The sequence below is a fragment of the Papio anubis genome, chromosome 1, assembly GCF_008728515.1.
Source record: "Papio anubis isolate 15944 chromosome 1, Panubis1.0, whole genome shotgun sequence".
Classification (NCBI taxonomy): domain Eukaryota; kingdom Metazoa; phylum Chordata; class Mammalia; order Primates; family Cercopithecidae; genus Papio; species Papio anubis.
Genome location: NC_044976.1, coordinates 27,331,129 through 27,356,929, shown reverse-complemented (window position 1 = coordinate 27,356,929; position 25,801 = coordinate 27,331,129). Strand labels below are relative to the sequence as shown.

Sequence of the window (25,801 nt, the reverse complement as noted above, 5' to 3'; positions counted from 1 at the left end):
TTTTGCAGCATTTACAACCTTAGGTCATAATGTTTTAAAAAAAGAACTCCATTCCCTGAGTTAGTCATCAGCTACCCTTACATGGAGGTCCTAAAACCCCCACACATACACATAAGAGATTTATACAAATCCTTGTCTTTTGAGGTAAAAGACTTTTCTACAGCTCCAGAAGTCTACCTGTCTTAACTCAAGGAATAACCATTATTTATGCTGCTGTTAGGATGTTGACTTCAAATCACTGCTCCAAGATATGTTATAGAAACTCTAGAGCACAGGTAATTCTAGGTCTCATTCTTTAAATACCAAGCTAACACACAAATAATAATAATAATAATAATAGACAAAAAACTACATTTAAATTACCTAGAGGTGTTGACCCAAATCTCTGTAGCAAAAGACAAGATCACAAATGCAGCCTCCCTACTCTGAAAGTATATTTATAAAATTCCCCTTCATCTTTCTAATTTGCCAGAAAATAAAGACACAACCGTGACTGCCACTTGCCTTCAAGGCCAGTCATGAATCAATGAGAAACGATCAATCCTTTCAGATGACTATACACTAAATTACTCATACTCTTGATTTAATAGTCACTCCTGTGGTTGCTCTTTGCCCGTGAAGGTGAGCAAAAGACTTCTGGTTTGACTGACGATCTTTTCAGAGCTAATTATCTCACTCTAAAGGTAAGAAAATTCATCGACACAGAAAATGGATGGAAAAAGACAATGACTACATACTATTGAATTGAATGTAGTCCTAATTTAAAATTCTCATTATTGACCAGAAGAGCACAAGTTTTCTGCTTACTGATGAAATTTGGAGGGAGGGGGAATTAATGTAAGTGACTTTTCTCCCAAGGAAAAAGTCCTTGATTCATTAGTAAATAATTCTAAGCAGGAATAAAATGTAGGAAGCAACTATTTAACTGACAGTTTTGATTCATAGTGGCAACAAATCTCTCACAGAGCTATAGAAGTTTGCTTCTGGGCTGGGCGCAGTGGCTCATGCCTGTAATCCCAGCTCTTTGCGAGGCCCAGGCCGGTGAATCACCTGAGGTCAGGAGTTCAAGACCAGTCTGACTAACACGGTGAAACCCCGTCTCTACTAAAAATACCAAAATTAGCTGGGTGTGGTGGTGCGTGCCTGTAATCCCAGCTATGTGGGAGGCTGAGGCATGAGAATCACTGGAATCTAGTAGGTGGAGGTTGCCGTGAGCCAAGATGGCACCACTGCACTCCAGCCTGAAAAAAAAAAGAGGTTTGCTTCTTACTGCATTTCCACTTATCTTGCCAGACCCTAGCAATAGGCCCATTATCATGCAGTGAGTAGGAAAAGTGAACAAGCAAGCCACTCCATATGAGGGAAAACTTTCCTCCCTGCTAAATGTACTCAATTGTCTACAAACAAAGCACAAAGCTGTTAATGACAGAAGTTACATATACAAAGGACAAATCTTTACATACACAAAAAGAAGACACCAGAGAATGGAAAGAAAACAGTTCTCTCTCATTGTATTATGGCTCACATTTTTTTCTACAACATAAACTAATTCTATAGAGGAAACAAAAAAACTACAGGTGAAATGTAAAATCAAGGAAAGGAGTAAAAAGCTAAATAAGAAAATAACTTAGGAAGGGGCAGCAGGCAAGGAGCTACAGGAGTAAACTGACTATGCAACTAGAGGATGTCACTCTGCCTTTATGTGCTTCAGTTTCCTCATCTGTAAAATGGGAGGGTGAGCCCCCAAAGCCTGTATAGCTCTATTATCTTCTGTATTTTCAGAATGGCAGAAAACTTAGATGACCATGATTTACTATGAACTTTATGGATTCAATCATTTCACAAGTATCTGTGTACTTGTAGAGAGGGTCTTATCTAGAAATTTGGCTTGACAGTACATATACATGGAATGATAGTGTTAAACAAAAATTATGGAAGGCCATTGTTTTGGTCTAAGCTTCTTCACTGGCTCCAACAGATCAGGCCAAACCAAAATGGAGTCACTCACACTAAATACCACATAATCAAACTGAAACCTAAAGGAAGTGGGTAGATGCTAAACAGACCAGTTTTTCCTGAAAACAGGAGATTCCAGTCTACCTGAGTCAGTTTAACAAGGAAGTCCTCTCTGCTTTAGCATTTAGAAGAAAAGTAACGACATAAACTAATCAGCTTTTTCCTATTATATGGTTTCCTTATTCCTACCTTACAAAACCCACTGTTCTGCCATTGCTTATTGGGAGCCCTCATTCTATTTTGTAGAATGGAGGCTGCCTAATACTTGAATCACAAATAAAAGCCAATTAGATCTTTAACTAAATTTGTGGTGATTTTATTTTTTTCTAATAGATAAAATAAAGCCATATACTCTTGCTAAATACAATCAATTTTAAGTAAAAGATACACTGTTCTTTTGTACATCCTAAGAAAATAACAGGTAGAATATTCAACCCAAAGGATGCTCCAGAATGCATCTCTAGATTACAACACACAAATCTTTTCTTTTAAAGCCAAGGCCTTGATTAATTGGTAATTTCATTTTAAAACAATAATAGTATCTTTTTTTTTTTTTTTTTTTTGGGAGATAGGGTCTTATCCCTATCACCCAGGCAAGTGCAGTGGTGCACTCATGGCTCACTGCAGCCTCGACTTCCCAGACTCAGGTTATCCTCCCACCTCAACCTACCAAGTAGCTGGGACTAGAGGTATGCACCACCACACTCAGTTAATTTTTTCAGTTTTGGTAGAGACAGGGTTTTACTAGTCTCGAACTCCTGGGCTCAAGTGATCCGCCTGCCTCTACATCCCAAAGTGCTGGGATTACAGGTATGAGCTACCATGCCCAGCCAATAATACTATCATAATAATAATGATAATACCTTATTTTTATTGAATGCTTACCATATGTCAGGCATGATTCTACATGCTTTCATATAGATTATCTCATTATCATTCCCATTTTACCAATGGGAAAACAGGACAAGTAACTTACCTAACTTGCAACTAGTATGTGGCAAAGCTATTCTCTCAAGTGTAACAATGTGTCTTTTTCAATAAACATTTGTTGAAGGCCTACCACATCACCGCCAGGCAATATGCTAAATAACATTCTTTAGGAAATCAGTCTGGTAAAAAATAGATGTGGGCCCAGAATAATAGATGAAAATCAACCCACACCAAGATATATAATTGTGAACTCTCAACTTCATAAGGACAAGAAAAAAGAAAAGATCATACTCACTTGATTGTGTAAAGGAGGAGGGAGAGGAACAAAAGTCATATAAAAGATCAAAAATCAAAATGGCTCTGGCCCTTTCAAGAGCAACACTGGAAACTAGAAGACAATGAAGCAATGACTTCAAAATTCTGAAGGCAAATAACTTCAAGCCTAAAATCCTATACCCAACAAAATTCACAATCAAATGTGAAGGCAGAATAAAGCCATCTTTTCAGACATGTCTCAAAAACGACTGCATCCCATGTACCATTTCTGAGGAGTAGCACTCTATCAAAACACAAGGAAAAGCAAGGATGAAGGAAACAGGAATAACATCACAGGAAAGAGGCAAAGCACATCTGCAGGATGATAGTGATGGGAGATACCCGGGACAGCTGTGTACAAAACAGACCGTGATACCCATCCAGACTAGACAACTGTGACTTAAGAGACAACTGTGACTTAAGAGACAGCATCATTTATTTATTTCTGAGACAGGGTCTCACTCTGTTGCCCCAGCTGGAGTGCAAAGGCATGACCTTGGCTCCCTGCAACCTCTGCCTCCTGGGTTCAAGTGATTCTCATGCCTCAGCCTCCCGAGTAGGTGGGATTACAGGATTGTGCCACCATGCCTGGCTAATTTTTGTATTTTCAATAGAAATGGGGTTTCACAATGTTGGCCAGGATGGTCGTGAACTCAGGTGATCCACCCAGTTCAGCCTCCCAAAGTGCTGGGATTACAGGCATGAGCCACCGCACCCAGCCAAGAGACAGCATATTAAGGAAGGCCTGCCATCACTAAGGTGTTTTTGCTACTGTACTGACCCTTTAACTTGACAATCCTAAGGTAAATCTTCCCCAGATTCATTTTTGTACAAGATCTACCCAGGCCATGTGCTAATGAAGTTCTTACTTTCCCTTCCATGCTCTGCTTCTGAGATCAGCTAAGGACTCTTGTTTTAATTAAAAAATAAAAATAAATAAAAAAAAAACTGTTTTGACTTACTTCTGAGCTGGAGGTTGACCATAATAAACTTAGAAGCATAAAATACAGAGTAGCCCATTCCCTTTGACGATGTTCCCGCTGGATGTCCTATAAGAACCTGGTCCATACAGACCTGCCGATGCCCTGACTATGATAAGGCCTATATTTCCCAGGATTCGCTTGCCCATTGACTTCCCAAGTAGGGGCTCTTATAAACTATCAGGGAAGTTGAAGCCAGATTATGATTCAGAGGTATCAACTTTTCTTTTCCAAAAATACTTGCCGGGGACAATAATGCACTTTTCTGACACAGCGAGGTTTGTACTTTGTTATTAAGCTTTTATATTAAGCACTTTTAACAACACTTTACACCTAAATATGTAAGTGAACATAAATAAAGCAATTTGACATTTGCTCTTTAAAACCTAATTACGGTTGGGTGCAGTGACTCACGCCTGTAATCCCAGCACTTTGGGGGGCCAAGGCAGGCAAATCGCCTGAGGTCAGGAGTTCAAGACCAGCCTGGCCAACATGGTGAAACCCCATCTCTACTAAAAATACAAAAAATTAGCCAGGCGTGGTGGTGCATGCCTGTAATCCCAGCTACTTGGGAGGCTGAGGCAGGAGAATCGCTTGAGCCCAGGAGGTGGAGATTTCAGTGAGCACAGATCAAGCCATTGCACTCTAGCCTGGGTGACAAGAGTGAAGCTCCGTCTCAAACAAACAAAAACTAATTACAATAGTGGCAAGGCACAGTGGGCCATGCCTGTAATTTAGCACCTTTGGGAGGCTGAGGCAGGAGGATTGCTTGAGCCCAGGAGTTCAAGACCAGCCTGAGCAACATAGTGAGGCCCTGTCTCTACAAAATATAAAAATTTAAAAATTGGCCAAGCATGGTGGTGCGTGCCTGTGGTCCCAGCTACTCGAAAGACGGAAGTGGGAGGATCGCTTGAGCGTGGAAAGCAGAGACTGCAGTGAGCAAGATCACACCACTGCACTCTAGCACAGGCAACAGAGTGAGACCCTGTCTCAAAAAAAAAAAAAAAAAGTGAAAACCACTATAAAGAAAATAAACTTGGTGACAGGACAGAATATAAATCCCAACAATGGTGAAAATTTTTCAGTGTAACTGAAAATTTTTGTCCCAACGTGGGCCCTAGAAGCTCAACTGTAAGCAGAAATTATTTCTTCTGCTGAATGGCTTTAGATGAGTCAGCTTCTAGAAATGTAAGTATGCTTGGATCACAGAAAAAAATATTTCCAGCCATATTTTGTAGATGTAGGTACTCGGTGACTTTACATGCCAAATTAAAGGATTGCTAATTACTCTCAAATCAATTTTGGTTGTTTTGTCCCCCACAATGTAACTATTCAATTTCTGGGAATCAAAATTATCTCGCTGAGCTTACAGAAAACACTTTTCAGAGTATTTCCCTTGATTCATGGGAGAATTTTCTTTTTTTTTTTTTTTTTTTTTTTTTTTTTTTGAGACGGAGTCTCGCTCTGTCGCCCAGGCTGGAGTGCAGTGGCGCGATCTCGGCTCACTGCAAGTTCCGCCTCCCGGGCTCATGCCATTCTCCTGCCTCAGCCTCTCGAGCTGGGACTCTGTAGCTGGGACTACAGGCGCCCGCCACCGCTCCCGCCACCACGCCCGGCTAACTTTTTGTATTTTTAGTAGAGACGGGGTTTCACCGGGTTAGCCAGCATGGTCTCAATCTCCTGACCTCGTGATCCGCCCACCTTGCCTCCCACAGTGCTGGGATTACAGGCGTGAGCCAACGCACCCGGCCAATTCATGGGAGAATTTTCTAGCTCACAGTTGTAGAAAGTTTTTCACTGTAGTTTTGAGGGCATTGTTTTGTTTTTAAATTAACTTCAATGTTCCCCTACTAATGGGAAATAGTGGTTTCAATTAAGGCTAGAATTTTTTAAATTATTCATTTTAAATTATTTTCATTTTAAATTATTCATTGTAATATATTTATGGGGTAGAAAGTGATGTTATGATTTTTTTAATACCATGTGAAATGATTAAATCAAATGAATCAAACTATCCATCATTTCAAATATTTGACCTTGTGATGAGAACATTTGAGATTTACTCCCTTCATGATATTGAAATGTACAGTACTCAAATATTAGCTATATTTACCAGTACAAGCTAGTTTGGGCCCTAAGGGAGACAAAGTAAAGGTTAAGTCTTTTAAGAATAATATTAACCTAGTGCTCAAACACAGTTCTGTTTGAGTTAGTAGTCATTCATAGAAGGAACAAATTTTTGTAAACTACTAGGTATATTCTACAAATAGACTTTGTTTAGGCAAAGGATAATTCCATGTCTTCTAGTTTGCATTATCAAACTCACACAACCTAATCTACAGTTTGCAGATGTTAAAGGCTGCTGCCCTTCAACTTTTCTTAATACACTTAAATTATCTTGGAGAAAGGATGAACTTAAATGGCTTAAATTCAGTGTCTACAAGACTCCAGGATCCCCCACTTTACACCCACCCCCAACCTGGCCATATACGTCTCCAGATTCATCTGTTACTCTATTCCTCATACCCTGTGTTCACCTAGGCTAGATGGCTTTCAGTTCCTGAAATGTCACTCTCTCAACTCCAGTTCTTACACAAGCCATTCTCTCTCCACCTCACTTGCCCATTTTATCCTTCAGGTCTCTCTCAGCTAAGGCATCACCTCCCCAGAAGCGACTTCCTGGGCCATACTCTCCCCTGATAACCTGTATTTCCTTTTGTATAGTGCTCATCAAACCAGTAATTAATGTTATCTTCATAATAAACTGGAAGTTCCAGAGGGCAGGGACTATGTCTGCCTTAGACTATGTCTAGCTGCATCCATATCATCTAGTACAGCACCTGCAAATACTTGTTAAACTGGACTAAAGCTTTCATCATTAGATTTATGTTAAATATTTGCAATTTTCAATTAATTGGCCCAGGAAATAATTCAAGTATTCTGAGGTGAAATACCTGACTTTAAACCTTTCTTCCCTCCTCCAAGTCCTTAACCTTTCTTCCCTCCTCCAAGTCCATTCTTTTACTTCCTTCAAAAGTTAACAACTGGTTTCCTTTTAGGTTGGAGGAAATGTCAGATTCATCATTATGACTGTTTCAATAATATTGGGATTTTATTCTGTTTCATAATGTTGCTTTCAAATTATAATTATAATTATATTTAATTATATGTCATTATAATATTAATAACAGATCATCCATTCAACAAATATTTGCTATAAACCTCCTATGCATTAGATACAATACCAACTGCATAATATATTAAGTTATTGACATCTACAGTACTTGCTAATCAGTGCATCATACCTCTTTACTTTCCTTGCCTTTTAAAAACATATAATATATACTTTATTTCAATGATGAAAGAATATACCAGCAATGGTCTTTTCTTTAAAATGTTAATTCTAGAAGAAAAACAGCAGGAAAATCTAAGAAATAAGAGTAGACAAGAATAACTCTAAGAATACTGGCTTAGAGAAGCAGGTATAAATACATTCTTAACAACAAAAGAATTAAAACAAATTTTTTGTCAGCTTCTTAAATTGCAAGCAGGCTCCTCACCTTAGAGGTTGCGTTATCCCAAATGGCTAGACCAAAATAGTCTTCTTCCAAAAGATTGAGATGCTCACATACTCGTTTAAGCAAATCTTGTCCCTTAGCATGTTTCTGCAAAGATATACGTGTCTTAGTTGAGTTCAGGTTTCTTCTTCTTTTATTTTTTTCCCAGAAGAGATGGGGATTCACTCTGTTGCCCAGGCTGGAGTGCAGTGGCCTGATCATAGCTCACTGCAGCCTCAACCTCCCGGGCTCAAGTGATCTTCCCGCCTCAGCCTCCAGAGTAGCTAGAACTACAGATATGCACCACCATGCCTGACTAATTTTTAAAATTTTTTGTAGAGACAGTCTCATTACATTGCCTGGGCTGGTTTTGAACTCCTGGGCTCAAGTGATCCTCCCACCTCAGCCTTCCAGTGTGCTGGGATTACAGGTGTGAGCCACTGCACCTGGCCTGAGGTTTCTTCTTACTTCTATACCCTTCATGAAATAAAATAAAAATGTCACTTTCCAATTTCTTCTTTTATCTTTGGTTACCAACAAACTTTCAGGTGGCTACATAGTTTAAGCAGGAAGGATGATTTATAAAATTCCTGTTCTTCAATTTGTCAGTTTACATATGTAATACACATATATTAGATTGGAAATTGTGTTACAATTCAAGGTAAAATTCTACTTTCCTTCCATCTCATATTCCCATCTCCATCCTACACATCACATTCTTTATTTTTGGTGCAATATTTCCTATAGCATGCTATGAGCAACTCTCAGTTACTGTGACTACTTAAATTACTGAATCAACTGTCCAGAGTGACATTTAATTGTAGCTGTGGAAATCATTAGACTGTATCATTTTCAGACCAAATGTCCCAAAGAAAATGAGCTATGCCTCAACTCCCTACAATCTCTTTCAGAAAAATGAATAAAGTAAAATTCTAGATAGCCAACAGACACTACCTGTGGGAGTGGCTCCTTCAGTGGTGCTAGGAATCATTTCCTTAATGTTTCTTAACCTAGAAAGTCAAACCACTTCCAAATTTGGGTTATTTTACTCCTATTTATAGGAAGAAAATATCCTAACTTAAAGACTGAGATTTAGTCAGAAAGTCCTGGCTCCTCCATTTACTAGCTAAACAAGCTGAGTAGATTCAATTAACTTTTCTGAACATTAGTTTGCTTAGCTGTGAAATGATAAGAATATTTACACTCATCCTACCTCGTTATTGGAATTATTTAAAAATAATCAAATATGTGAATGTCTTCTGAGAAATACATATGAAAATACTTCAAAAAATCAGAATCATTTTTTGGGCAAACATATATGACATGTCCTCCTCTCAGTGAGATGAGTTATTTTTAATGACTATTAATAATTCACAAAAATGTTCATCCATTGTCAGTTTTAACTCATCTATATCAAATCATTTTCTTCTTTTTTCTCCCATGTTTTCATTCTAAATGACAGAAGATGATTTGAAAATGCTTCATGTATTTTCCCTAATCCCTTATTCATAATTCTAAAATCCAAATGGATTTTTGAAATCTAAATTTGGACTTGAACTGTAAAGAGGCTATTTATAATCTTCATTTATCCATCTTAGAATGAATCTTCATATATCTTACCATAGAAATAGTATGTTTGATCATGTGGGTGCTGCTACAGACACTGCTGGGTGTATTATAAAATATGCAGAATATGTACTTATTCCCTTGCTAAACTTCAAAATATTCTGAATTCTAGTTTTTTGTTTGTTTGTTTTTTGAGATGGAGTCTCGCTCCGTCGCCAGGCTGGAGTGCAGTGGCATGATCTCGGCTCACTGCAACCTCCACCTCCCGGGTTCAAGCAATTCTCCTGCCTCAGCCTCCCAAGCAGCTGGGACTATAGGTGTGTGCCCCATGCCCAGTTAATTTTTGTATTTTTAGTAGAGACCAGGTTTCACCATGTTGGTCAGGATGGTCTCAATCTCTTGACCTCGTGATCTGCCTGCCTCGGCCTCCCAAAGTACTGGGATTACAGGCGTGAACCACCGTGCCCAGCCTCAAAATATTCTGAATTCTAAAACACATCTGTCCTCAAGGGCTTCATATATAAGAGATCCATATCTGGATCTTGGTCTGAATGGAAAGAATGAGTGTAAAATAGCTTTCCCCATCTCTAAATTAGTTAGTGCAAGAAGCAGAAAAAGCAGACCCTAAGTCTCTAGTTAGGTGTATAGTACCTGTTTTAAAGTACAATTACATCTTTCTTGATTTCCTTTTTAAACTTAGAGAATACCTATTAGTAAATATAGCATAATATTTTAGATGATTTGTGCTTGAACATATTTGCATTTGCTCATAAATACGGTGATTAACAAACAAGGGTGGGTGCGGTGGTTCATGCCTATAATCTTAGCACTTTGGGAGGCTGAGGCGGGCAGATCGCTTGAGCCCAGGAGCTCAAGAGTAACCTGGGCAATATGGTGAGAATCTGTCTCTACAAAAAATAAAAAAAATTAGCCAGGTGTGATGGTGTGTGCCTGTAGTCCCAGCTACTTAGGAGGCTGAGGTGAGAGGATCACCTGAGCCCAGGAGGTTGAGGCTGCATTGAGCTGTCACTGCACCACTACACTTCAACCTGGGCAACAGAGCAAGACCCTGTCTCAAATAAATAAATAAATAAATAAAATAATTTGTTGCACATATATGTGAATTATATGCTTTGTCAATAAAAGCTGTTACTAGTAACAATTAAAACAATTGCCTATATATCAAGCATATCATAATAAATAACTACTGTTCTAGTCTGAAAAACAGTTAGATTTTTTAAAATTTCAACTTGCCCTGAAGGAGCAAAAACAGTAACTGAATAACTCTGATATTTTTCTTCAATCCTGATTCAATCACTTATTCTTTCAGAAAATAGAAAATTTTAAGAAATGGCATTTACTGGGCTTAAAGACTTACTCATCATCTTCCTATAACCCCACCTCCAGAAAATCACCATTAATACTTCTATCCACAGAAATAATCATTAGCAGTTGGGCACGTGGCTCATACCTGTAATCCCAGCAATTTGGGAGGCAGAGGTGGGCAGATCACTTGAGGCCAAGAGTTCAAGACCAGCCTGGCCAATATGATGAAATCCTGTCTCTACTAAAAGTACGAAAAATTAGCCCAGCGTGGTGGCACATGGCTGTAATCCCAGCTACTGGGGAGGCTGAGACAGGAGAATCACTTGAACGTGGGAGTTGGGGGCTACAGTGAGCCAAGATTGCACCATTGCACTCCAGCCTGGGTGACAGAACACAACTCTGTCTCGAAAAAAGAAATCATCTTTAGAGTGAGTCTTATTGTGGGCAAAATCACCATTTACCCAACTCTAGGTGAAACAACCTGTAAGAGTTCTGATTGTTGGAAATGAAAACATACTCACCTCCACAACACATTCATAAACTGTGTCATCCAACAAAGAAACCTTGCAGTGCATGTTCCTGTGTTTTCTGATTGATTTTTGGGAAGCTTTTAATTCTCCTTCTGCTTTTGATTCAGGGCTTTCTTCTTTTACTTCTATTTTGGAGCACTCTTCAAGTCCTTCTCCTTCCTTAGTTTCAAAATCTGGATCTTCTCTGAGTTCTTCCTGAGCAGGCTACATATCCATGATATCGCCAAGTCAGTAATAAAGACATTTCACAAAACATGCTGTATATGCTTTTACCTATAATAATCTTACCAACAAAAGCATGAACTAAAACAAATATACGTGACATTAATATTAAATAATTATTTTTCTATAAAAAGTAATACGATCCCCCAAATGACCTAAAGACTTTGCTAGTATTAAAACTTCTCAGGTAGAATCCCATCAAATCAATAAATGAAGATTCAGGCAAACCAGAGGTTACCAATCCATTGCTCTCAGCATTATGTATTCTTCCTGACCAAGCCATTACATGCTATTATTAAAGTTTACAAAAACGTTGTCTCTGCCCATGCTCCTCAATTTTAGCAAGGTAGCCTTACAAACTACAATATAAGATGTGACTTGTTACATATTCTAACTTTTAAATTAATTTTAATTCTAAGAGAAATGCTTGGAACCAATTTTATATCATTAAGCAAACATATATAGTAGGCTAAAAATTTTAACTACCAGTTAACACCTTTCTACCCAATATTAATCACGTTAAATGCAAAGAAGATTCAATGAAGGAAGAGTTTCCTGGTGCAATCTTAAATTATCCCCAAATAATACCGATAAGTAGGATAACATTTTTGGCACACATTTTTTTTTGAGACGGAGTCTCGCTCTGTTGACCAGGCTGGAGTGCAGTGGTGCGATCTCGGCTCACTGCAAGCTCCGCCTCCTGGGTTCATGCCCTTTTCCTGCCTCAGTCTCTTGAGCTGGGACTCTGTAGCTGGGACTACAGGCGCCCGCCACCACGCCTGGCTAATTTTTTTCTACTTTTAGTAGAGACAGGGTTTCACCATGTTAGCCAGGATGGTTTCAATCTGCTGACCTCATGATCTGCCCACCTTGGCCTCCCAAAGTGCTGGGATTACAGGAGTGAGCAAACGTGCCCAGCCAGCATACATTTTACTTGTACTTTCAATACAACAAAACTACTGACATATTTTTATCTAAACCCAACTAATTCTTTTCTTTTAAAAGAATATGTTACTTCCTTGTGTAACAGCTGGAAAAAAATTAAAAGAAAAAAAGAATGCATGGTTGACAATTAGGAAAAAGGAATTATTTGACTCCTGCATTAAATACTGGAAGTAATCTAAAAGACTCCTTCCCATCTTTCATGACCTTCTCACTACAACCTCAGGAAGACCCTTTATTGGCCATCCTATCTATCTATGCCCACTCTACTGTCTTTCCTATCAGTACTCTGGTGCCTTCATAACTTATTACAAAAAATAATTATTTTTATTTACTACTTTTTTTGTCTTTTCTATTGAAGTCCACAAGGGTAGAAATCATGTCTGTTTTATAATAATAATAATACCAAACATTTTTACAACAATTACAATGGGCCAGTTACTATTCTAAGAAAATTACTTATGGCCGGGCGCGGTGGCTCAAGCCTGTAATCCCAGCACTTTGGGAGGCCGAGGCGGGCGGATCACGAGGTCAGGAGATCGAGACCATCCTGGCTAACATGGTGAAACCCCGTCTCTACTAAAAATACAAAAAACTAGCCGGGCGTGGTGGCGGGCGCCTGTAGTCCCAGCTACTCGGAGGCTGAGGCAGGAGAATGGCCTGAACCTGGGAGGCGGAGCTTGCAGTGAGCCGAGATCGCGCCACTGCACTCCAGCCTGGGTGACACAGCGCGAGACTCCGTCTCAAAAAAAAAAAAAAAAAAAAAAAAAAGAAAATTACTTATGTGAACTCACTCAATCCTCATAACTACCCTGCGAGGCAGGTACTATTATTACACTCCCACTTGACAGAGGGAGGATAATAGTACCTGGCCTGCAGGGTTGTAAAACTGAGGCCAGAGAAATTAAGTAACTTGCCTAGGATCATACAATTAATAAGTCACATACCAGTCTGCCATGATTTGTTTTCTTTTTTTTTTTTTTTTTGAGACAAGAGTCTCACTCTGTCACCCAGGCTGGAGTGCAGTGACATAATCATGGCTCAATGCAGCCTCCACCTCTCAGACTCCAGTGATCCTCCTACCTCAACATCCCAAGTAGCTGGGACTACAGGACAGACACCAAGCCCAGCTAGTTTTTAAATTTTTTGTAAAGATGGTGCTTCTCCATGTTGCCCAGGTTGGTCTCGAACTCCAGGGCTCTAGTGATCCTTCCGCCTCAGTCTCCCAGAGTGCTGGACTTACAGGCATAAGCCACCACACTCAGCCCCAAAATCCATGATTTTAAACCTCTTCACCATACTGTAGTTTTTATTTACCAAGGTATATCTAGCCTTGGGTCTGGCACACATGGTAGGTTTTCAATAAATATTTGTTGAATTAATAAATAAACAAACATTAAAAATTTACATAAGCTTCCAAAAAATCCAAGCTCCTCTGGATGAAGATTGGTACAATCCTATATTTTTATATGTTATATACTTATATGTAATATAAATATATATTTACATATTTATAATATAAAGCAAAAACGCTTTTAAAAAAATTCTGGATAAAAAAGGACCATTTAAATAAAATCCTATTGCATATACAGAAATATGGTTAGGCAAATAAACCTTTATCCAGAAGGCTGTGATCCACAAGGTTTTGACTATAAATATTAGTTTTCAAAAGGCCTAAAATAGTTTGTTCCTTTAAATAATATCTCCTTTAAATTTTATTAACAATATCGTTTCTTTTTCTCCACATGAAAACAAATACCTATGGACAATTTATTTCAATTCTGAATTAAATATATATATATTTTTTTGAGACGGAATCTCGCTGTCGCCCAGGCTGGAGAGCAGTGGTGCGATCTCGGTTCGCTGCAAGCTCCGCCTCTCGGGTTCACGCCATTCTCCTGCCTCAGCCTCCTGAGTAGCTGGGACTACAGGCGCCCGCCGCCATGCCCAGCTAATTTTTTGTATTTTTAGTAGAGATAGGGTTTCACCTTGTTAGCCAAGATGGTCTCGATCTCCTGACCTCGTGATCCGCCCACCTCAGCCTCCCAAAGTGCTGGGATTACAGGCGTGAGCCATCGCACCCGGTCAAATTAAATCTTAATGAATGAGATTTTAGTTAAATCTAAAATTAACTTTGTCCATCATCTGTGTCAACTTGAGTACGAATCTATGACCTTTAGACAATACAGACAAGTTGTGATTCTAATGCTAACTAAAACAAGATATGGATTTTCCCCTATATAAAGCTGAAGGAAAAAAAAGCAGTTAAAAACCCCTTGAGGCCAGGCACAGTAGTCACGCCTGTAATCACAGCACTTTGGAAGGCTGAGGCAGGAGGATTGCTTGAGTTCAGGAGTTCAAGACCAGCCTAGGGAACAAAGCAAGACCATCCCTACCAAAAAATTTAAAAATTAGCTGGGCATAGTGGCATGCACCTGTAGTCCCAACTACTCAGGAGGCTGAGATGGGAGGATAGCTTGAGCCCAGGAGGTTGAGGCTGTAGTGAGCCATGATCGCACCACTGTATTCTAATCTGGGGGACAGAGAGAGACCCTGTCAAGAAAGAAAGAAAAAAAGAAAATAAATAAAGAGGGGGAGGGAGGGAGGAAGGACAAAGGAGGGAGGGAAGGAGGGAGGGAGGGAGGGAGGAAGGAAGGAAGGAAGGAAGGAAGGAAGGAAGGAAATAAATTTTTTTTTTTTTTTTTTTGAGACGGAGTCTCGCTGTGTCTCCCAGGCTGGAGTGCAGTGGCGTGATCTCCTCACTGCAAGCTCCGCCTCCCGGGTTCACGCCATTCTCCCGCCTCAGCCTCCAAAGTAGCTGAGACTACAGGCGCCCGCCACCACGCCAGACTAGTTTTTTGTATTTTTAGTAGAGACGGGGTTTCACCATGTTAGCCAGGATAGTCTCGATCTCCTGACCTCGTGATCCACCCGCCTCGGCCTCCCAAAGTGCTGGGATTACAGGCTTGAGCCACCGCGCCCGGCCGGAAGGAAGGAAATTTTAAAAGCTCTTGAAAGTACCAGGCTTCCTGAAAGATAATTTTTTTTTTTTTTTTTCAGATGGAGTCTCGCACTGTCACCCAGGCTGGAATGCAATGGCGCGATCTCGGCTCTCAGCAATTTTCCTACCTTAGCCTTCCGAGTAGCTGGGACTACAGGCGCCTGCTACCACGCCCAGATAATTTTTTGTATTTTTTGTAGAGACAGGGTTTCAACATGCTGGCCAGGCTGTTCTCGAACTCCTGACCTCGTGATTCGCCTGCCTTGGCCTCCTAGAGTGCTAGGATTATAGGCGTGAGCCACTGCACCTGGCCGATAATGTAATTTAATTCTTTTGGTATTCCTAAAATAAAATGGTATTAAGATATGAATGGTTTCTTTGCCTTTACTGTTTGTGTTTATTTACTAACATTCACTGAGTATTTATTAAATGCCAGGCAATGTTTTAAGAGCTTTTACCCATTTTTCTCTTTTAACCCTTTCAATCCCAAATGAGGTGGATATTATTATCCCCATTGTACAGAGGAGGAAACTGACAAAGTGAAAAGTGTCACTTTTATTTGATTTGAACTCTCTAGTTGGATTCCATAGCTTGCATCTTAACTATTACACAATATAGTAAATCTTGTTTTCAACCTTGTTTCACTAATAGCAAGTGTGTAATTATAATTTTATCCTAAATTTTACTCTCGGCACTTTGAATATACAAGTAATAGTTCTATAAATACATGTAATATTCTAATAAGACTCTAATAAAACTACGGAATCCAAATCTCAGACCTATAACAGAAACATGTAGGACTTATACATTTTCCCCGCTAACACTGTCAGAGTTCTAGAAGGACTTACACTTTTAACAATGCAGATAATATTCACATGCTTCAGAAATAAGAAGACTTTGAAAATAATTCTTAATTTGTAATGGTAAGGCTGAAAATAAATGACATTGTTAGAAAATAGTCTGAGTTACAGTACTAATATTTTCCTATTTTTTTTGGACAAATAAACAGACTCACAACTTGTGTTTAGTTTAACAACACTATGTCACAATTAAGGCCCCAGACTAATATACATTACACAGGTGATAGAAAGAGCTAGACTTCCTCATCTATATCTTACACTCTGTGGCAATATGATCTAGTTAAAGAAGATAATCAAAATAAGGTAGACATGACTTGAATCTATCACACACCTTCAGATGGTTTGAATTCATCACACAGATTTTAGGAAGATTTACATAAAAGAACCACATCTGCTGATAACTGTCCTGTTCCTAATAATTCCACAAAAATGAACTCTAAACCATCTCACTTTTATTTTCTTTTCTCATGAAAAATCTTCAATTTGTTCCATTATTATAATAAAATGAAATATGGGCTGAACACATTCATTTGATACTTTTTTTTTCTCTTCTATTCTTTGATTTATAAACAGTAAATGGACAGACATGGTGGTGCACACCTGTAATGCCAGCTGCTCAGGAAGCTGAGGTGGGAGGATCACTTGAGCCCAGGAGTTTGAGATTAGCCTGGGCAAAATAGCAAGACCCTTTATATAAACATATAAAGTGTAAGTATCTTTTTAAAAAGTAAATTTCCAATGACTACATTAATTTTTTTAGAGTAGAAACTATAGGCCGGGCATGGTGGCTCACGTCTGTAATCCCAGAACTTTGGGAGGCTGAGGTGGACAGATTACCTGAGGTCAGGAGTTTGTGACCAGACTGGCCAACAGAGCAAAACCCTGTCTCTACTAAGAATACAAAAATTAGCTGGGCATGGTGGCCAGAGCCTGTAATCCTAGCTATTCGGGAGGTTGAAGCAGAAGAATAGCTTGAACCCAGGAGGGGGAGGTTGCAGTGGGCCGAGAGCACACCACGCACCACTGCACTCCAGCCTGGGTGACAGAGCAAGACTCAGTCTCAAAAAAAAAAAACCAAAAAAAGAAACAAATAGAGTAGAAACTATAAAACTTCATGATGCTACTTATCACTATCAATGCCTAAGTCAACTAGCTGGTAAGAAATAAAACCAAATACTCTTCTTTTTTTTTTTTTTTTTCCTGTTGTTGAGACGGAATCTCGCCCTTGTAACCTAGGCTGGAGTGCAGTGGCGCAATCTCAGCTCACTGCAGCCTCCACCTACCGAGTTCAAACTTCTCCTGTCTCAGCCTCCTGAGTAGCTGGGATTACAGGCACCCGCCATCACACCTGGCTAATTTTTGTAATTTTAGTAGAGACAGGGTTTGGCCATGTTGGCCAGGCTGGTCTCGAACTCCTGAACTCAGGTGATCTGCCTACCTCAGCCTCCCAAAGTGGTGGAATTACAGGCGTGAGCCACCGCGCCCAGCCCAAATACTCTTAAATGAAAAATAAAGTGTATAACCTGCCTTCCTTTGCCCACCTCCCATATCCATACATCCTTACCTGTGTTTCTGCACTGCTTAATGAATGAAGATCCAAAGATGGGTCTGTTTTGAGTTCAGGTTCAGGAGCTGCAATCGGTGCCTTTAAAATGATCTCTTCATCAAGACTGGTTCCAAATTCTATCTCTTTCTGACCTCCTTCACCTTTTTCTTTATCTGACTCTACTTCTTTGCCTCCTTCTTCCTCGGACACCTGAGATTTGGGCCTTTTGAGAAACGAGGAGAACAGTCGTGAAAGGCCTCTGCTTTCTGATGTCCGCTCCTTGTTCTTAGTCAAGTCTTCATGTGTAGGAGTGTCTCCATTAGAAGCTTTCAGCTTCTGTTCAAACTGATTATCTCCTTCGGCTACTGTTTGACAAGATTCCTCCTGCTGAGGTTCTTGTTGGCCTGAGTTTATGGCTCCCTCACCCTCTTCCTTCTGTTGGTGCTGTGAATTTTCGGCCTCAGTCACTAAACTCTTCTCTGTTGTCATGATGTTGCTATTAAAAAGAAGATAGAAAAGGGGGGCTCTTATAAGCAATACTGTTGGCAAAACCCTAAACCCTAAAAAATTAATATACTTAGGTATTTAATTGCCAACAAACAGAATTCCAACCCATTAAACATGAGACTTTCCATTATAAAAATATCTACACATCCTGAATAAAATATTAATGCCTTGAGTCACTAAAGATATGCACATAGAGAGAGTAGCTTAAAATAGTACCCACCGAGGCCACCTTAGTGAAATACATCACGTACTAAATCCAATGCCTAGAATTGTATATAGTAAATACAGTTTTATCCTTCCTTAAAAAAGGATCGTGGTTTAGTGTCCTTTGAAGGTATCAATCTGAAGGTGTAGGATTTGCAGGAATTATTCCCTGCAAAATTCTCCACACCCCAAGAGACAATGAAATTTACAAGTTCCCCAAGTCTTCATTGTTCTTTTTCTTTACATTTCTTAGGATGCAGAGACTTCTCTATTAAAATTGCAGAAGTAAAATTCTGATAGTTTGCTGTAAGACTGGACAACAGCAATGACAAGTATACAGTTGAAATAATTGCAAAAAATTTCCTTAGGTTTTCGTGTTACAATTCCAAATTACAACCTCTTTCAGAGGTATCCCTTTTTTTTTTCCTTTTTGTGGAGAATGGTGTCTCGCTATATTGCCCAGGCAGGTCTCAAACTCCTGGGCTCAAGCTATCCTCCTGCCTCTGCCTCCCTAAGAGCTGGGATTACAGGCATGAACCACCACGCCCAGCCAGAGGTATCCCATTTTAAGCTCTTTCAGTCTCTTTTTTCTCCTGATAAATACGATTTTGAAAGCTCAGCATTTTTTTTTTTACTTATTTATTTATTTATTATTATTATTATACTTTAAGTTCTAGGGTACATGTGCATAACGTGCAGGTTTGTTACATATGTATATTTGTGCCATGTTGGTGTGCTGCACCCATCAACTCGTCAGCACCCATCAACTCGTCATTTACATCAGGTATAACTCCCAATGCAATCCCTCCCCCCTCCCCCTCCCCATGATAAAAGCTCAGCATTTTTAAGAGTAGGAAGTGAAACTAACAACAGAGAAAGAAGATACAGAAGAAAAACTTAGAAAGCAAGTGTTGATTCACTCGTAGGGGAGGAGGAAAAAGCACGCAGCTGACCTTACATATTTCCAACATCTTGGCTTCTAGCCTCTTGATCTCAAAATCCCAGTATTATCAGTCAAGCTTCACAATAACAGCCAACAAGCATTGTCACATCTACTTTACTAAAGAATAACCAACACACGTGGGGACTTTGAAAACACTGGGCAATGAAGTTGACTATTGATGACCTTCTGCTTTGATTCACTGCTATCACTAAAAGTACTTCCTCACCATCACTCACAAAGCATTTACATTGTCTTCTCATCTTCTCTGTACTAAATAAAGTAATTTAAAAAATGTTTTAAGGCTAGCAAAGTGAAGCAGTGGGAGTAAAGAAGAAACAAAGACATCTATAACTGGTTGTGATCAATTAGTTGTAAGCACCACTGCACTGGACCAGCCTAAATCAAGTAACTTCATCTGGATGTTAACAATCTGAATGAATGAACAAACTATATTTAGCTCATTCCCTCCTCAGGCCCTTCACACTTGCTGCTCTCTCTACTTACGATGCTCTTCTCCTGGCTATTTGAAGGCTGGTCTCTTTCATATCACTACCGTCTTAGGCCTTAGGTGGCCTCCCCACATAACCTGGCTAAAAGTATTCGCCTTCATGCCTCCAGATACCCTCACAGGACTACTGCTCTTATTATCTGCAATTATTTTGTTAACATATTTGTTTACCAGTTTATTGTCTTTCTTCCCTCTCTCTAGCTAAAACGTCTTCCTTCCCTCTCTCCAGCTAAAAGTTCTGTAAGGACATGAATCTTGACTTTTTTTTTTTAATCATTGTATATCCAATGCCTAGAATAGTACTTGACATATAATAGGTATTAATAAAAGTTTTAGGCCAAGCGCAGTGGCTCACACCTGTAATCCCAGCACTTTGGGAGGCCAAGGTGGACGGATCACCTGAGGTCGGGAGTTTGAGACCAGCCTGGTCAGTATGGTAAAGACCCGTCTCTACTAAAAATACAAAAATTAGCCGGGCATCGTGGCAGGCGCCTGTAATCCCAGCTACTCAGGAAGGCAGGAGAATCACTTGAACCCGGGAGGCAGAGGTTGTGGTGCACCAAGATCGTGCCATTGTACTCCAGCCTGGGCAACAGAGCAAGACTCCATCTCAAAAAAAAAAAAAAAAAAAGTTTTTTGGGGCTGGGCATGGTGGCTCACGCCTGTATCCCAGCAATTTGGGAGGTTGAGGCAGGAGGATCACTTGAGCTCAGGAGTTCAAGACCAGCTTGGGCAACATAGCAAGACATCGTATTTATAAAAAATTTAAAAATTAGCCAGGCATGGGTGGCGTGTGCCTGTAGTACCAGCTACTTGGGAAGCTGACGCAGGAGAATCACTTGAATCCAGGAGGCTGATGCTACATTGAGCCATGGTCATGCCACTGCATGCCAGCCTAGGTGACAGACCGAGACCTTGTCCCAAAAAAAGAAACAAACAAACAAAAACAAAAGCAAAACAAAACAAAAACAAAACCTAAGTTTTTAAAAAAATTAATTGATTTCACTGAATATATCTGATAAATACAAACTACAAAGGCATTCTCTAAATTTATTCAAGTAAATTTACTTCAAATGCATGATACTAATTGTTTCATTCAGCAAATTCTTATCAGGCACCTAGCACAGGACTGATGCTAGGTGCTAGACACACAAGTCAAGGTCTATGTCATCATGGAGTTTACATTCTTGTTTCAACTTTAACCAGTATAATGAAAGAAAATTTCAAAAAAATTTTTGTTTAAAACCACTATTGATACAGACAGGGGGCAGAGAAATTCTAGGCAGAAAAGGACGGGTCTCTGACGAAACCCCACCCTCAAGTGGAAAAGCATGAAACTGCAGCCCAAAGTGAGAACTTATATCCCTGTTTTCCTGCTGGAATGTTGCCTTTTCCTAAACCACCCATGGCCCCACCTCACCCCATCCTATAAAAACCCCAGACTCAGCTGGGAGGGAGAAGCGGCTGGATGTTGGAGAGAAGCAGCTTGACTTCAGAGGCATAGCTTGATGGCATAACTTCGGAGAAGAATTCGGCTGGAGATGGCTGTACTTCAGAGCAAGAGAATCTACCCACCCCTGGTCCCTTTTCAGCTCCCCTTCCTGCTGAGAGCCACTTTCATTGGCAATAAAATCCCCCATATGTACCATTCTTCAGTTCATTCCTGTGACCTCATTTTTCCTGGATGCCGGACAAGAGCACAGGAGCTATGTGTACAGATACAAAAGGCTGTCACACTGGACCTCTGCCTCACTCAGAAAGGTAAAGGGCCCATCAAGCTGCTAACACTTAAGTTGTTCACGGATGGCAGAGCTAAAAGAGCACTGTAACACGTCCACTGGGACTTCGAGGGATGCAGATACTGCCCCCTGGATACTGCTGTGGGACCCGCATGGCCTTGAGTCCTGCAAGCACCAATGCAGCCAGCTGGTTCCAGCGCTTGTGCACTCCAGTTCCTGCCTTGTTCACTCACACGCTCCTTCCCACGAGGAGTTGAGAGTGGCAGGCTGAGTAAACAAGGTACGCCTGTCACAATTTCCATGAAGAAGTCAGGGAAATATCCTGCTTCACTATGAGGGGTCTGATTCAATAGGTCTGGAATGGGGCCTGAGATTCTACAATTCTAATAAGATATTGCCGATGCTGCTGGCCCACTGAGCACATTTTGAGTAGGAAGCACAGAAAACCACTATTACAATCACTTTGAGAACGTACCTCAAAATGCCTAAGAAACAAAGACTGTAAAATGCTGCTTTTAGCAAGTGGAATATGAACAGTGGGAAATACTTGACACAGTAAGTGCTCAACAAATGCTTGTTAATTAATGAAGCAAATGATGCAACATATTAAACGTGAAATCACATATTAAATGTGAAAAGTGAACCACTAACATTTTTAAGAACTCTTTTTGGCACTTAATCAGACTTTGTAATCTTTAACCATAGAGTATGGCGATTCCAGGTTTCCTACCCAGCTGTGACAAGCGCCCAGATTCAGTGTTCTGAGTATCTCCATTGATAAGATATCTGTGCCACATTTAGGAAGTAATGATTAGGACAGGAGCCAATCACAATCTCGAAAGACACAATCCTCAATGGCATAATCCCGAGTGTTGAAATCCCAAAAGACCAAAATCCCAAAAATATAATTCTGGAAAAAGGAATTAAAAAAAATTTAAAAGATATTTATTTAGATTTTTAAGGGGGATTTATTTGAGAAACATAAAAACACAACAGAACACTTCATAGGCCACTTTACATGATATAATAGGCAAAAACAACATACATTATTTTATAAGCATAAACACTCGGGTGTAACTAATGACAGTCATACTGGTATAAGTTATGAACAGACAAGGTGTATTCATAAAAAATAGCTTAGATAACTGCAGTCATCTGAAATACCATGACAAACAACCTAAGTCTTAAGATCAATCAAAAACCATGATGGGCTTTTTGCTGTAGGCCCAAGTGGTTGCTGCCGAAATGGGCAAGTTCATGAAGCCTGAGAAGGTGGTGCTTGTCCTGGCTGGACGCTACTCTGGATGCAAAGCCGTCATCATGAAGAACACTGATGATGGCACCTCAGATGGCCCCTACAGCCATGCTCTGGTGGCTGGAACTGACCGCTACCCCCCCAAAGTGACAGCTGCCATAGGCAAGAAGAAGACTGCCAAGAGGTCAAAGATCAAGTCTTTTGTGAAAGTTTATAATTACAATCACCTAATGCCCACAAGGTATTCTATGGATATCCCCTTGGACAAAACTGTCGTCAATAAGGATGTCTTCAGAGATCCTGCTCATAAACGCAGGACCCGACAAGAGGCCAAGGTCAAGTTTGAAGAGAGATACAAGACAGGCAAGAAAAAGTGGTCCTTCCAAAAGCTGTGGTTTTAGATGCTTTGTTTTGGTTATTAAAAATTAAAAAGAAAAAAAAATCAAACATGATGGGCTGCTACCATATATTACAGTTACCCAAAGAGTATTTTACATACATGCACAATGCTTTTTTTTTTTTTAATACTGTAAGTTCTAGGGTACATGTGCACAATGTGCAGGTTTGTTACATATGTATACATGTGCCATGTTGGTGTGCTACACCCATTAACTCATCATTTACATTAGGTATATCTCCTCCCCCCTTCCCCCACCCTACATACACCAACAGGCCCTGTGTGTGATGTTCCCCTTCCTGTGTCCAAGTGTTATTGCTCAGTTCCCACCTATGAGTGAGAACATGTGGTGTTTGGTTTTCTGTTCTTGCGATAGTTTGCTGAGAATGATGGTTTCCAGCGGCATCCATGTCCCTACAAAGGACATGAACTCATCCTTTTTCATGGCTGCATAGTATTCCATGGTGTATATGTGCCACATTTTCTTAACCCAGTCTGTCATTGATGGACATTTGGGTTGGTTCCAAGTCTTTGCTATTGTGAACAGTGCCGCAATAAACATACGTGTACATACATGCACAATGCTTACACACGAAGTCAATGTTGTGAAAATGGACCTTGTGGAGTCAAATTTGCAAATATGCAAAAAATGCATAAAACACATTCGAACTCTCTAAAAGTCTTTATACAATTTATACCTCCAGTAATGGAAATGATGTGAAGATGAAATACAGAGCACAGCAAATTGTAAAAAATAATGCTGGCAATTTGAACAAGTGGGGAAAAAACTTTTAAAAACTAAAAAGAAAACTCAACATATGAAAAAGTATATTACAGTGATAGATTCTGGGCAATTGTGCAGAGGCGGTCCATAAGAGCAGGCAGACTTTCGCAGTCTTGCATCACAATGAGCAGCTGCTTTTTTCCTTTTAGAGAATGGCTCTCCTCAGAGAATACATTCACATTCATTTTATACATGGTGCTGCTCTTTTAGAAATTCTTCTATGATTCATACATGGACATGAGCATTTCCTGTTAAATTTTCCCATCTTTTGTGCCATGCTTATATGTTGTTTTAGGCATGCAGAAATTTGTTTCACATGCACTCATATGCACACCACAAACTTGGTGAAAACAATACTGGTGATCAAACTGAAACACCATCGTGTGTCTTCTTATCCTACTGTGCACATAATTATTTTTGAACTAGTCAGTAATTTCACTGGTTTCTTCAGACAGATGCAGTTTTAATTTATTAAAAGCTCCTGGAGGACAGGCGCGGTGGCTCATGCCTGTAATCCCAACACTTTGGGAGGCTGAGATGGGCAGATCACCTGAAGTGAGAAGTTCGAGGCCAGCCTGGCCAACGTGGTAAAACCCCATCTTTACTAAAAATACAAAAACTAGCTGGGCGTGGTGGTGGACGTCTGTAATTCCAGCTACCTGGGAGGCCAGGCAGTCAAGGTTGCAGTGAGCCGAGATTGCACCACTGCATTCCAGCCTGGGTGACAGAGTGAGACTCTATCTCAAAAAAAAAAAAAAAACAAAGAACAAAAAAAAGCTCCTAGAATATCATCAGCTGGGAAGTAATGCCAATGCAGGCAAATAATGCACTTTAAAAATAAAAATAACGCACTTTTTTTGAGACAGGTTCTCACTCCACCTAGGCAAGAGTGCAGTGGCACAATCTCGCTCACTGCAACCTCAACTTCCTGGGCTCAGGCAATTCTCCCACCTCAGCCCCCCAAGCAGCTGGAACTAGAGGTACACACAACCATGCCCAGCTAATTTTAAAAAAAAATTTTTTTTTTTAAAGATGGAGTTTCACCATGTTGCCCAGGCTAGTTTCAAACTCCTGGGCTCAAACGATCATCCTGCCTCAGCCTCCCAAAGTGCTGGGATTACAGGAGTGAGCCACCACACCTATCATGCACTTTTATTTTTTTTTCTCAACCCTCCCCTAGTGACATCATAATGTGCTTTTTAAATTTTTAAAATTTATTTTATTATTATTATTTTTTGAGACACGGTCTGGCTCTGTGGCCCAGGCTGGAGTGCGATGGCATACTCTCAGCTCACTGCAACCTCCATCTCCCCAGCTCAAACCATCCTTCTACTTCAGCCTCCTAAGTAGCTGAGACTACAAGCACGCACCACCAAGTCTGGCTAATTTGTTTTTGTATTTTGGGGACAGATGGGGTTTCACCATGTTGCCAGGCTGGTCTAGAACTCCTAGGCTCAAGTGATCTTCCGGCCTTGACCTACCAAAGTGCTGGGATAACGTAAGCCTGCCACAATGCACTTTTAAACTGAAACTTTCATCCTTGCTGTATTATGTGGCCAATCCATTCATCTGAAGTTTCTGCCAAATGCATTGCGGCTCAATGGAACAAACTTTATCTGTAACGTCTTGAAATTCACTTTTAGAAGCCTTGATTGCACCACATTCCAAATCTG

General features: G+C 40.1%; 1 protein-coding gene and 1 pseudogene across 34 annotated transcripts in view; one reads left to right on the top strand and one right to left on the bottom strand.

Moving 5' to 3' along the window:
* Positions 1–25,801, bottom strand: part of EPB41 (erythrocyte membrane protein band 4.1) — a 230,613-nt gene that overhangs the window by 117,732 nt on the left and 87,080 nt on the right. For 29 of the 34 annotated variants that reach the window (XM_031666285.1, XM_031666241.1, XM_031666238.1 and 26 more), the window contains exons 2-4: positions 17,810–18,287; positions 11,212–11,424; positions 7,802–7,906 (exon numbers count right to left, since the gene is read on the bottom strand). In XM_031666285.1, the coding sequence (XP_031522145.1) occupies positions 7,802–7,906; positions 11,212–11,424; positions 17,810–18,280 (789 nt within the window). In that variant the 5' untranslated portion in view covers positions 18,281–18,287. The remainder of the gene's footprint in view (positions 1–7,801; positions 7,907–11,211; positions 11,425–17,809; positions 18,288–25,801) is intronic. The other 5 variants (XM_031666286.1, XM_031666224.1, XM_031666276.1 and 2 more) reach the window with 2 other exon arrangements.
* On the top strand, positions 22,652–23,380 carry LOC108586053 (annotated as a pseudogene).